This window comes from Mastigoproctus giganteus, chromosome 14, assembly GCF_048544385.1.
Source record: "Mastigoproctus giganteus isolate SK-2022 chromosome 14, ASM4854438v1, whole genome shotgun sequence".
In the NCBI taxonomy this organism is placed as follows: domain Eukaryota; kingdom Metazoa; phylum Arthropoda; class Arachnida; order Uropygi; family Thelyphonidae; genus Mastigoproctus; species Mastigoproctus giganteus.
This window is the reverse complement of record NC_143588.1, coordinates 107,023,829-107,038,590: the sequence shown is the minus strand read 5'-3', so window position 1 is coordinate 107,038,590 and position 14,762 is coordinate 107,023,829. Positions and strand designations below refer to the sequence as shown.

The window sequence follows — 14,762 nt, the reverse complement described above, 5'->3', positions numbered from 1 at the left end:
TAATTATTACATATTAGAATTATTAATTTTCCTTATATATATAATAGTCTTTATTTTGATAATTTTACATTTGGTATCAAGAATAAATTAATGCATGTTGAAGTTAAGTTAAAATTTGGCACTTGAATGCCAATCTATAGATTCACATTCAGTTTCATTTGAAATGGTAAACAATACCAGTTTTAAAAATTTATATTAATTTCTTGTAATCATTCAAAAATAAATGTATTTATTTTAAATTATTATATCTGAAAAAATTCCCATATGAATAATCAGGTTTATAATTTGTGTAATCTGTTTATATTCTAGGAATATCTAGATAATCTGGAATGTCAGTTTGAAAAACAGAAGCCTGGTTATTTTGAAATGAACCTGGAAACCTGGCGTCAGTTATGGAGAGTTCTTGAGATGTCTGATGTAATCCTATTGATTGCTGACATCAGACATCCAGTAAGTTTCATGATTATTATGATAATAAAATAAAAGGTAATTAATGTATTTTGTAAGAGGGAAAAATGTTATTTTTTGTCTTTGTAAGACTTAATTATGTGTGAATAAGGAAACACTAATTTCTTATTTTACAAAAGAGATTTTCCATTATTTCAAAGCCAATAATTACTGGCTTGAAACAGTGCATAACTAATAATAAATAATTTACTATTATTTATGTATTTTTTCTTCAAGCTGAGGGATCCAGAGACCCCTCGGCTTGAAGAAAGTATTGATTGACATCTGCTTAGCATCTTGTTTCTTCATTTTATAGAGTTCCTTATAGCAACAAAGAGTCTTTAACTTTTTTGTTGTCAAGGCTACATTTCATATCAGAGTCATCTTCTTTGAAAATCTACTTCAAAAGGAGTGAAGAGGGTGATTGCAGGAGAGAAATTGGGCTTGAAACAAAAATTCTTCCTCATCAATATAAGAGCATTCTTCAACTTTCATTTGTCACCATCCACAGTGGCACTAATCTTATTAGAGTCTTTATCCTTTGATTTTCTGACAGACTATGACTTGCACAAGTATCCAGGGTATCAACTATAAGCAGGACTAGTAATATATACACTTTTTGGCCTATTTCCATTGTATTGAAAATTCCCTGCATATACTGAAAAATAGCGGTACTAATTTTTCAAATGTGTTAATGTGAAAATTCATTAAGTGAACATTTGTAAAGAGGATTTAGTGTGTTTGCTAATGAAATATTTCTTAACTTTTCTTTCCTCTGGTGTGCTTTGATCATTTTGTGAATTCATGAAAGTAGAAAGACTTTCTCACTACCCCTCTCCTGTTTTTGCACACAGCAGAACTTAAACTGACTGGTAAAAGCAGTGGTCTTACTATGCACAGAACAAACCTCAATTTTACTGTGAGTTGCGTATTACATTACTCTGATGAAATGTCATCACTAAAAGGTTAATCTGTCATTATGCAGTTTAATTCCTGCTGGCTACAAAACCACAATAGAGAATGATCAAATCCTACTTTTTATAAATTTTAACTTTAGCTACTGCATGGCAGCTGAAATTGAACAATGCAACTTCATTACCACTATTTCGTCAGAATTGTCATCATACTCTACCTACTATCTGTTGAGCAGTCAGTAAGACCTGAAACTTTTAATAGTATTTCATCCTTTAAATAAGTGGAAAATAAATAAAAATTTATTTGTTTTTAGTAAATTAATTAGCCTTTGCTAGTGCCATTTGTTTAAATATAGTGAAATACCAAGGCAAAATTAGTGCAGTACTCGTGAAAAAAGATAAGTTTGTTCTGCTGTGAGCATTAACACCATTACTTTTTTCAGGCAGTTTAAATCCTGCTGGCCACAAAAACACAAGAGTGAATGAGAATGTTCTATTTTTCATAATTTTTAAAAAGCTAAAATAGTATTAGCTATTTAAAATTTTAAAATTTGTGAATTTAATTTTTATTAATAAATAAGCTGAAAAATATTACTGTCAATTAGCCATTTTATTTTACTCAATTCTGTTTCAGCATGTTAGTCTTTATTTTTTTATGTTTTTTTTTTTTTTATTGATTCCACTTATGAAAACTGTTGGAACTGGTATATTATGTGCACTGAAGGTAAGACAGGAGACACTTGTTGATATTGGACTTGAATTTCTGTAGATTGTAATTTTTAGGGAATTACATATGAAAGATTGTTATTTAAAATAACAGAAGTCGAAGAGATAAATAAGGAAGAGGTTAGGTGGATGAATTTGGAGTTGAACTGTGAATGGTTGCTGACTAGTTGAGGAACATTTTTAGACTGCCCTGAAAAAAAAAAGGGTGGAACTATAGATACTAATATAAAAGAACAGCACCCATGGATATATCTATAAAAAATCCACAGAGTAGAAACTAAATTTCACCAGGCATTCATTTTCTGCCATGGAATGAGTTTGCAAGTGAGAACTTACTGAGGATAACTTAATGGGGTAAATTTGTAAGTGTAAATTCATTAATTAACCAGACTGCCTTTTTTTTCAATGCAGATCGGGAGTTTAAGAAACATTTTAGGGACTCCAACCCAGATGTGTATTCTATAGCAGGGCACTGACAATAGTTGAAAGATATTGAGTCTGCAATATGTCAAGAGCTACATACCAAAGTATTGGCACATTTTTAGGAAAATGCCAAATTATACCTTTTTAGAGTTCAATACAGAATACTTCAGATCAGTTGCATCCACATCAGTGTGGAGTGTGGGCAATTGCCACCCTAATCAGGCCTTATTATGAAGTGAAAGATCGAAAACCTCCACTACAACTCCAGCTTTATCATAAAACCAACAGTTGATAGCCCTATCCCTTGCATTAATGACAAACCATGAAACAGATCAATTGCCTGTCAACTATCAAAACCACTGCAATACATATTCAGCACTCTCTTGCACCAATAACTGCTAATCAACCTGATATTACACTTCATAACTTTGCCTCTTGATCTCTACCGATTCAGAGTATAATTTCTATCAGGCCAAAACTGCAATGCCCAAAATCAACAACAGGTAGATCAGCACTCAAAATTCCCTATCGCACCACCCTGAAAATTTTCTACCAAAATGTTCAGAGCCTCTGAAATAAACTTGAGGCCCTTGAACAACTCCTTTTTCCCCAACAATGCAGATGCAATTTGCCTATCTGAAACATGGCTCAAACCTAAACAAGAGTTAATAGCCTATACAACTACTGCTGGATATACTTTATTCTACACATCACAATCCCATTACAGAGATGGTTGAGTAGCCATTCTCATAAAAGATACCAAGCTTAAATTTGTTGACATCATGTCTAGTAGCTCCTTATTTTATGAATTAGTACTCGTGACTGCGAAACTCAATGGCAATATTTATAATATATTGTGATTGGCTATCTCACAGAATTGCTTTTAATGCTGAAAATTCAGTAATGCTGATTATGGTTTTCCAGATTGACAAAGAATTGTATTCAAGAATTCAAATGATTTGTTTATAAGCATAAAAAGCCCATTGCATTATGAAATCAGCTGAGATATAAGCCACTTGGTTAATATAGGATTGAAGTGAGAATAATTATCTTCCTAATGTTTTTATATTATATTTCTCTCTCCTTTATTAAGAATTGACTGTGAATTAACTTTTGCTTGTTAAGTATTTTGAGCCTGTATAACTAGACCTGTAATGTAATCAGAGTGAATGAAATATTTGCCTAAACGTAGTATCTAATATGAGGTGTTATTATGCATAAGTTGTTGAATGTTTCACTTCACAAAAAATGGGCATTTTAAAAAAAGACTAATGTCATTTTGAAATTTTATATTTTATCATATCATATTTTATATTGTCACTTTATCATATTTTACATTGTTTAAAATTTAAAAACTTAGAATTTAAGTGTAATTTTTTTATATTTATTTTAGACTTTTGACTTTTGTCCTGCTTTGTATGATCATGTTACCAATGATCTGAAGAAAGAAATAATCCTTGTTTTAAATAAAATAGACCTAGTACCTGCACCTGTAGTTGTTGCATGGCAGCACTATTTTAAACAACAGTGTCCTAAGCTCTATGTGTTGTGCTTTTCATCTTATGCTGGAATGAAAATGAGCAAAAGAGGTAAGTGTTTAGTAAAAAAAAATTGAACCTCAACAATTAGAGTTTCTGTCTATCTGTTTCAAATTTGTATTTGAAGGAAATTTAATTAATTTCTTTTTTCACACATGAAAACTTTCTGGAAAAAACGAAACTTTATTAAAATCAGCCAATGAAAAAACAGTCACTAATTCCTTCAGGTAGTATTTATTAATTTACCCATGTGTTCTTATACAGCATATTGCAGAACATAGTAATGAAATCCTATGAGAAATTTATATACTGAATATTACTGTATTAAAGAGCATTGATGTGACTTGGGATATTTTTCAATTTTAATGATAAATTACTGGAGACTTCATAAGGCAACTTTACCACACTATTGGAAAATAAATTTCATAAAAAAAATTTTTTTTCACTCCACCCTGATGGATAAATGTTAATGAGTGGTAGATGAGTGGGCCCTCAAACCTACTGACAATATCCATCTGTGTGGATCTCCCTTTTAACTGTTTTTTATAGAGAGGTTGCCAGGAACCATATCGATGTTTTCGCACATGTTAGTTTACCATTGTTGGTCTGTTGCACTTTGCATTCCAGATTAATGATTGGATGTCCCTGATATTGAGTGTCCATTGCCAACTGCTGTACATTTTGATGACGACATCCCCCTGCCCACTTCAAGACAGTTCTTTGTGGCATCTTAGTGAATTCTACCATTTGTTTAATATGCTCCTACCAATCAAGCTCCAATGATTACTCCCTGCTCAAAATAACTGAGATCTGCTTATGAAGCCATGCTCTTCTTAATACCAGACTTGTAATGCAGCCTCCATGGCTGGAGACTGTTGAAAAATAGTTTTTACATAGTACTAGTCAGCATATGTGTAGTGCCCACCTATTTTGCATACATGTCATAGGACCCTGGTACTTAAGTCCTTCCATTATTCTGCTTACCACCCGTATATAAATGGGGATATAGATAAGCAAGCAGTCAAATGTTCTACAGTATATTCATTTTCTGAAGGGACTTTTTAAAACTGGTTTCTCTTTATAGGTAAAAGAAAAGGAAAACTTCATATGGCAGCAGAAGGAGCTAAGAGGTTGCTTAATGTGTGTGAAGAAATTGTAAAAGGAAAGGGTAAGTTAAAAAACAATAATACAATATTTGTAGGCAAAGAGAAGCAAAAAGCCAGTATTGGCTTTTTGCTTGTTTTATAGAGACAGATTGCCCAGGAACCATAGGATATTTTTAAATTTCAGTGATATTTTAATGAAAAAAATTCAGTGAAGCTTAGATCAATAAACTCAAAATAATCAGATTAGTTTTAAGAATGTAGCAGTAATTAAGCCAATGACAGTACCTTAATATCAACCGTAATGTAAATGGAATGCTTTTCTGTTGCATGTTACTCAGCAGTAATCATAAATTCTTACTGGTGTTCACGTTCTGCGTACAGCTTGAAACATCAACACATTAACACAACACTTATCTATTTTGTGAAATGGAATGCACCTTCAGTAACGCCACCACATGCTTGGTACCATTTGATATAAAGCAGATGGCCAGATTATTATTATTGTTAGTAGTAGTATTAGTGGCATATGATGCAAAAAAAGCAAGTTTATAAAGCATCAGTCAAAAAAAAAAAAAAAAAAATACTTCCCATATCACCTGTTCATCCCCTCCAATAACTTATCTAGTTCTTCCTTGAATTTATTCAAACTACCCACTTCCACAGCAACAGATGGGAATTTTTGTTCCAACAATCAACCATCCACTGGCTGAAGTCAAGATGCGGCCTATTCCATTGCCTTGTACAGTGGCATAATCATATCCAGGGGAATTCCTAGGGAATGTGGTGCCTGGGTGCCAATCACAATTGGCACCCCAACTTTAACATTTTCTTTGTATGTGTATATAAATTTCAGGTTTTCAGGTGCTCCTTGAACATTGGCACTCAGGTGCAATGCTCTGGGGATGCAAGGGGATCCCGCCCCTGATCATATTCTTATCCCTGCTAGCAAAGTTCCTGTGTATCATTAACAAAACCCCATAAGCTGTCCCGGCAGCATATCTGCACTGCTCAGAGAATTTCATATCTGACTGCACAATTATCCTAAGTCTTTTTTCATTTTTCACTAGCCCAGTGTAGTACCACACAGTTGATAAGCTACTCTTGGATTACTACTACCCATATGCAGTGCCTTGCATTTGTCAATGTTAAACTTCAACTGCCATTTCTCAGCCCATCTGCCTAATTTTTTTAGATCTTGTTGCAGTAGTGTACTGTCATTAACCACCCTACCAACCTTTTTATCATCTGCAAATTTAGACATTAAGCACAATGTACCTTCATCAATATCATTAATAAATATAGAGAACTACAATTGGGCCCAGCACTGAACACTGAGGGGCTCCACTAATAACATTAGCCCGTGGAGCAGTGTCCATTAATAACCACTCTGTCTTCTCCCACTTAACCATCCCTTTATCCATAGCAATAATTTGCCCTTAATGCCAAACTTCACCAAGTTGTACAGCAGTCTTTTATGTGCAACAGTATCGTTTGTTTGTTGTTGTTTGTTATTTGGTTTTTAGGAGCATTAGCAACTAAGGCCATATTGCTCCGAGAATATGCGGTGGTCATTCCCTGACCTTTCCGCATCCTCTGTATTTGGTGGTGATGGGCTCAAACCCCGGTCTAATCAAGAAGCGTGTGTTATGCACTGCTGCTCCTTCCCACCTGGCTATGGAGGCGTCTGCAACAGTATCAAACACTTTCCTGAAATCCAAGTATATGATATCAGAATTATTTTTTGCATCCAGTTCCTTTGTCACTGCATTACAGTACCCAATCAGATTTATCAGACAAGACCTCCCCGAAACAAACCCATGCTGAGACTGAATACTACAATCCTGTCTAGTTTTATGTGCTTCTTAATTAAGAGAATACCCCTTCTGGCCTGCCTGTCCTTTCTGTATATATTGTACTCCCCATATTGAAAGTCTGCATCCTTTATATCTGAGTGACACCATGTTTCTGATATTCCCACAACGTCTGCATTTGATGACTTAACGAGCACTTCAAATTCATCAAATTTATCAGCCAGAGGCAACCAGACTAAAATGTTGCAAAATTTGATTAGCTTCACTTCACAGCAGGAAAGGCTAATGACAAAGGACTTCATGAGTGTTGTGAATAGTTTGGAATTTCACAAATAGTCATGAACCAGACTTCTCCGGTTAACATCTTATTTCTTGAAAAATTATTGCTTCATTCAGATGTGTTTTAAAGCTTTATTTATATCTATTCTCCTCTGTCGACTCAAAAGGATTTAGCAGTAATATAAGTGTGTAGAATGAAGGGGTTCCCATACATTAAGCAGTGACTGAGGAAATGAAGTTATCAGAAACAATATTGCCTCTTTTTTTTTACTTTTAAAAGAACATTGTAGTAAACCAGAATCAGAAACATTGAGAGTTAATAAATTTAAAACCTTTAAATATTTTAAGAATTTTAATGTAATAAATTTAAAATAAAACAAGGCCATAACTTTGAACTACTATGCCAGTAATTGATTTTCTGTTTTCTTTTTCCAGTGGATCTATCAAGTTGGCATAAAAAAATTAATGAAGAATTAGTGGAATTTCAAAATATTGAAGAGGACAGTGAAGAAAGCAGTGATGAAGAGGAGAAACAAAGACCTTTGGCATCTGCTCCTGTTCATATTGTAAAAAATGATACCAGTTATTATCAAGCTGGTCATTTTAAAGAGGGAATATTGACAATTGGCTGTGTCGGTAAGTATCTGAAATAGCTTAATAACTGAAGACTATACAGTTTTCATTTAAAAAAAAAAGTAATTATTAGTATATTGTGTAAAAGAAATTTTATTAGATCATTTATCAGCAGCAAAATGCAACTACAATAATAACAGAAAAAAAAACCTCTGGATTAAATGATTTACATGTAAATTTCATGGCAGAATTATAAATAAATATATTGCTATACAATAAGCATAATATATTAAAGTCTTTCTAGTGCAATATAATATTTCTTTTGGAGTGTAATTTTTTTATCTTTTTTTTTTGTGTGTGCAAAATGTTTGCATTTGCTTCCAGAATTGCTGGTAATAATTGCTAAATGGCAATTTCAAAAAGACAGTGATGGTACATTCCTTTAAAACAATGTTTTCTTCTAATTGTGTAACTGCACTAAAAGAAATAACATACAATTTATTTTTGAAACTATCAGACTACTACACAAAACTTTGTAAATTATGAATATTTTTAAATAATTCATCATCCAAAATGAAAATTACCCTGGTGCTTTCTGAGTATCCAGCTGCTGATTCATATGAAGCCCATTACTTGGGCTCTGGGGAGGATGATCACTCTCCCTACTAGATCTGCCACTGAAATGATGAGATTCAAAGCATCCGCCATCACTTAAGGCTCTGGCTAACAAAGTCTTTGAAATGGATCTTTTGATGGAGTATAATCCTGGCCATGCATGAGGAAGCCCACATCGATTTCCAACAGAATATATTTTTTTAATAAGAGCATTGTAACTGCAACTGCTTCCTCTGCAGACTCTTGTAAGTTTCCTACCCAGAAAAAAACTTCAGGAGGGATCCACATCTTGTTAGGATAATTAAGAGTAGAAACAGGTGCATGTATACTTGCATATACACCAATGCTAGGAGTATAGTTAATAAATCTGATGAGTTTGAACTGCTGGTCAAGACATCAAAGGCAGATATTGTTGGGATATCAGAGACATGGTGTCACACAGATATAAGCAGTGCAGAATTGGAATTTGGGGAGTACAACGTGTACAGAAAGGATAGACAGGACAGGAAGGGAGGAGGGGTTATGTTGTTAGTTAAGAAACACAAAATCTAAGTAAGTGCATCCAATTGAAGTTGGTGGACAATGCAATGTTGAGTTAGTTTTGTGTGACATAAGCACTGGGAAAGGAAAAATGAGAGTAGGTGTGTGTGTTACAGGCCTAATGAATCTGATAAATATAATGAGCAATTGTGCAGAGAAATAGAGTGGACCAGTAAATCAGAAAATCTTATAATGGGGATTTTAACTTTCCAGATATTGACTGGAACTTGTGGGTTGGTCACTTGCACACTAGCAAGACTTTTGTGGATTTATTGGATGACTATTCTACAGCACGATGTTCGAGAGGCAACCAGAGTGCATAACACTCTTGATCTGATAATCAGCAGTGATTATTCATACATTAAGAATTTGCAGATAAAGGAACCACTGGGTGACAGTGATCATAATGTACTGTGGGGTTTACTTAAAGATGTAACTACCATTAAGGGTAAAGGGAAGGGCTTTTGCTTCCGTAAAAGAGACTACAGAGGTCTCAGACAGTTTTTAAATTCTATACAGTGGGATTAACTGATGATGTTACCAATGTTGAATTCTAAATTGGGAAGCCTTCAGGTACTTAATCTTGGAGGCTACTAGGGTTTTCATTCAAACTAAGAAATACTATTCAAGGTTTAGGCCTAAATGGATGTCAGATGAATTAATGAGGCTCATGGCAGAGAAGAAAAATGTATGAGATGCATATAAATTATCAAGTGACACAGGAGCCTACTGCAGATATAAGCTAGTATGTAATCAAATCACAAAGGAGGTTAGGCAGGCGAAGGCAGATTACAAGAAATCTTTGGCAAAGGATGCAAAAAAAAAACAGCAAAGAGTTCTTTACTTATATTAACTCTAGAAGGAAAGGGATGAATCAGATTGGACCACTTAACATACATGGGTTGACTATTGATGATCATGCTCAGGTAGCTGATAAACTGAATGAGTATTTTGCATCTACATTCACACATGAGGAGTTACTCAAGGAGGGGAATACCAGAAGTTTATCAAACTCTAACAGGCAGCTAAGTGATTTTGTAATAACTGAGAGCAAGGAGGAGAAATTGCTGAAGTTAAACATAAAGAAGGCACCTGGGGTGGATGGAAGTAAGCAAACCCTTAGCCATAATTATGAGAACTTCCTTTGACTTGGGGGATGTCCACATGGACTGGAGGTGTGCAAATGTATCACCAATTCACAAAGAGGGTTCAAAAGGTGACACAAGTAACTATAGACCTCTAAGTTTAACTTGTGTTCTGGGAAAAATAATGGAGTCACTGGTTAAAGAAGCACTCCAGGATCATCTAGACAAGACTGCAGGAATAGTTAAGACACAGCATGGGTTTGTTAAAGGGACATCTTGTTTGACCAATTTGATTGGATACTATAATGTGGTCACAAAGGAACTGGAGCAAAAAATAATTTTGATATCATATACTTGGATTTCAGGAAAGCTTTTGATACTGTTACACATGGACGACTGCTATACAAATTGGAGTATGGCATTAAGGGTAAGTTGCTACAATGGATAAAGGGATGGTTCAGTGGGAGACGACAGAGAGTGGTAATCAATGGACACTGCTCTTTATGGATGAATGTTATTAGTGGGGTTTTTCAGGGTTCGATGTTGGGCCTATTGTTGTTTTGTGTATTCATCAATGATATTGATGAAGGTATATCAGGTTTAATGTACAAGTTTTCAGATGATACAAAGGTTGGCAGGGTTATTAACGAAAGTAAAGACAATATGCTACTCCAACTGGATCTAGGTAAGTTGTGCAAATGGACTGAGAAGTGGCAGCTGAAGTTTAACATTGACAAATGCAAAGTACTGCATATATGGGTTGCAATAACCCAAGAGAAACGTACCAACTGTGTGGTACTACACGCAGGGAAGTGGAAAGTGAAAAAGACCTGGGGGTAATTGTGCAGTCAGATATGAAGTTTGCTGAGCAGTGCAGATGGGCTGCCAGGGCAGGTCATGGAGTCTTGTCAGTGATATATAGAAATTTTTCTACCAGGGACATTTATCATGGGAGGTGATTATCCCATTGTACAAGGCAATGGTCAGGCCACACCTTGAGTACTGTGTACAGGTCTGGAGGCCTCATTTTTGGAAGGATGTAGAGTTGCTAGAATGATTACAAAGAAGGGCAACAAGATTGGTGAAGGGTACAAAGGGGTGCTCTTACCAAGAACGGCTTAAATTCTGCAAATTTCAGCACCTAGAGAGTAGGCACATGCAAGGTGATCTGATTGAGGTGTATAAGGCCTTGAATGGGTCGAGAAAGCTAAATGCTGATATGATTTTTACTCTTGCTTAGATTAAGAATCTGATGGGGTCATAGATTCAAATTGAGGAAAGACAGTTGTAGAATAGTTGTATGGAAATTTGCCTTTAGCCAGCAGGTAGTTAATTGGTGGAACAGACTTCCATCTTTTGTTGTGGGAGTTGATAGCCTAAAGAAATTTAAAGCTGAGCTGGACAGGCATTTTGGAACAGATGGAGGACTGAAATGGGAGGTGTTTTTTTTTTTTTTTTTTTTTTTGCCTGACGCTTCATAAGCTTACTTTCTTGCATCATATGCCTCTACTAATGCTAATCTCTCTAATCTGTCCACTTGTATTACCATCACCACCTTTTTATTTTCATGATTGTCGGTGGGCTAAACGTTTTTATCACAATTTATTTTTTATTTATTTTTACCCTCCTCCAGGATTACTAAGTAGAAGCAGAAGCCTTTATTAATTCCTCTATATTTGAATCTTTTCTCAATAGGTTCTTTTCCTTATCCATCATTCAGATTGATATTCAGCATCTCAATATAGATATATTCTTAGCCACAAGGAATTGTTGAGTCTATTCTATTTTACAACCTGTAGTGGTTTTTATTTTAATATATATATATATATGTCATTCTCCCCACAAATATCAAGGTGTTACTATAATATCAAGGTTACTATAACAATGGACATTTGGGCGACATAATAGCCCACGAAAAGTGCTACGTATTTATATATTAGCAATTTGACAGCCACCAGTTGGAATCATGTTTGCACTAGGGCAGTATAAATATTATTCCAATTAATAGCCATTTTATTATAGCATTCATGCAAATATAATATCAAAAATGGAACTTTTGCAAGCCAGAAATATGTCATAGTTTGGAGACCCCCTACTATAAGCGTTGGTTTTTTAGACAAAAATGTGATGTATCTATGCATATATAAGTATATATAACCTGTGGAGAAGAGAAAAGAATACTTAATATGTGGAGGGATGAATGACTCCTTTATTATAGCTGTTTTCTAGTTTTATGAGCAGTGCAGATCAAAAAAAAAAAAAAAAAATTGCAGTTTGGCTTGTAACTGTTCTAAAAAGTTAAGAGTGACTTAACTAGTTCATTTCATATATTTAGTAGATAAAATTATTTTTAAAGTTATTTTATGTTTTTTAAGTTAATTTATATGCTTCTTTAGGTCATCCAAATGTGGGAAAATCTTCTCTACTTAATGCTATAATGGGAAATAAAGTGAGTAACTTTCTGTAATTTGTGCATATCTATTTATAGCTTTATGAACAGTTGATCTTCAGCATCCCTCATTAAACTCTTTTCAATAATAAAAGTTACCTTAAAGTGTTCAGTGAAGAGTTTTAGTTAGTGAAAATTTCTTATCACTTGTGCATTTTTAAATGCACAAGTGATGAGATAAATAACACTAAGATTTATCTTGCATTCAAACATTTTTTATGAAATACAATGTTATAAAGATAATAGCAGTGGTCTTCTTTTAACACTGAATTAAATTATAATTACGATGTCATTAATTTTACATGTATAAACAAAAAATAATTATTGATACTTTTTATCTTTCATACAAAAAATATACACCTTGTTCTATACTGCATTATATATTGAACAGGGGATCAATCACATCAATTCGATGTATGTGACAGTTTGGTGAATTGAATTAGGACTGTACGACAGTTCAGTATTGATTGTGAAAATTTGATGTTTGATGGTATTAGACAAAAATACACAATGTTTATTATGTTGTAAAACAGTAAAGTTAGCAAACATAGTAATGCGATTCTTAATATATGTTGTCAGGCTGAATATCTTCATTTACTTTAATCATTCTAATTTTTCTTTTATGATAATACCCAAAAAAAAAGTACCGTATAGAAGGGTTTATGGTAGAAATGGGCATAATTGAGAGGTTATAATTGATTCATTCAATTATAGCAAATTATTTAATTATACTAATATTATTTGAATGATTAGTAGTCACTAACATTAATATCATTTGATTTATTCAGTTATGCTTATATGATTTCTTCTACTCATGTTATTCAAATGATGAAATTTTATATCTGAGCATTTTTATAAATATTTGTCAAGCCAGCCCAAATTTCATTAAAATTGGCCAAATTGAAATTTGTCATTTTTTTTTCTGTGAAATTTTGAGTTCTCCTATACATGAATGGAAATATGAGACATTTGACCATTACACCAAATTTTTGCTATCTGTTCTGTTAGCCCCTGGAAAGTTTTCGATCAGTTCAACAGATTGTTGGCTTTTCTGGCTACATATGAGATTTTATTTTTTTTATAAGAGTGTTGCAACTGCACCTTCCTCTGCAGAATTTTTTTAAGTCTCTTTCCCAGAAAGATCTTCAAGAGGGCTCCACATCTCAAAGAGGTTTCTTTAGCTGGGTACTTGAATTTATTTAAACTATCAACTTCCACAACGACAGATGGAAGTTTTTTCTAGCAATCAACTACCTGCTGCCTAAAAACAAATTTCTGCACATCTATTTAACAACTGTCTTTCCTCAATTTCAGTTTATGCCACCTCAGGTTTGTAATCTGAGCAAGAGGAAGAATCTCATCAGCATTGAGCCTGCTCAATCCACCTCAGTCAGATCACTTTGCAGGTGCCTAGTCTCCAGCACTGCAATTTCAGAACTTAAGCCTTTTTTTCTTAGGAGCACCTCCTTTGTTCCCCTCACCAGTCTTGTTGCCCTTCTCTGTACTCATTCTAGCAACTCTACATCCTTTCTAAAATGAGGCTTCCAGACTGTACACAGTATTTGAGGTGTGGCCTGACCATTGCCTTATACAAGGGAATAATCACCTCCTTATCCCTGCTAGCAAAATTTCTGTATATCATTGACAAGCCACCATGAGCTACTCTTGCAGCCTGTCTGCACTGCTCAGAAAACTTCATATCTGACAGCACAATTACCCCCAGGTCTCTTTCATTCTCCACTACTCTGAGTGTAACACCACACAGTTGGTATTATGAGTAAGTTGAAAAGGCATATGAAAAAATAACAAAAACTTATGCTTTGTATGGAAGGTGATTTATTTGTTAAAATGAGGATTAATTGATTAAATTTTCTTTTCTTATTAACAGGTTGTTAGTGTTTCAAGAACTCCGGGTCACACGAAGCACTTCCAGACCATATTTCTTACTTCAACAGTTAAACTGTGTGACTGCCCAGGACTTGTTTTTCCATCTTTTGTGCCTAAACCAATGCAGGTAATATATCTATTTTTATTTAATAGATATCCAGATTGTTTATATTAGGAAAATGTTCTAAAATACTTATAAATATTCTCTCTTTTTAACCACACCATAAAAGTATGTGTTTTATCGATAACAAAATATGTTATGTTATGATGTAATTTAAATCAAATTTTATTGTCTGGATATTGTTTTAACTAGAACATGTCACAGAATAGTATCCCTCTTGGGGGAAATTGGCATTATGGTTCACCTGT

General features: G+C 34.1%; 1 protein-coding gene across 1 annotated transcript in view; it reads left to right on the top strand.

The window, feature by feature from the left end:
• The window catches only part of Ns4 (Nucleostemin 4), a 72,521-nt gene that overhangs the window by 33,574 nt on the left and 24,185 nt on the right, over nt 1–14,762 (top strand). The window contains exons 6-11 of the mRNA XM_090388520.1: nt 310–450; nt 3,904–4,099; nt 5,133–5,216; nt 7,680–7,880; nt 12,454–12,506; nt 14,395–14,520. Of these exons, the coding sequence (XP_090244646.1) occupies nt 310–450; nt 3,904–4,099; nt 5,133–5,216; nt 7,680–7,880; nt 12,454–12,506; nt 14,395–14,520 (801 nt within the window). The remainder of the gene's footprint in view (nt 1–309; nt 451–3,903; nt 4,100–5,132; nt 5,217–7,679; nt 7,881–12,453; nt 12,507–14,394; nt 14,521–14,762) is intronic.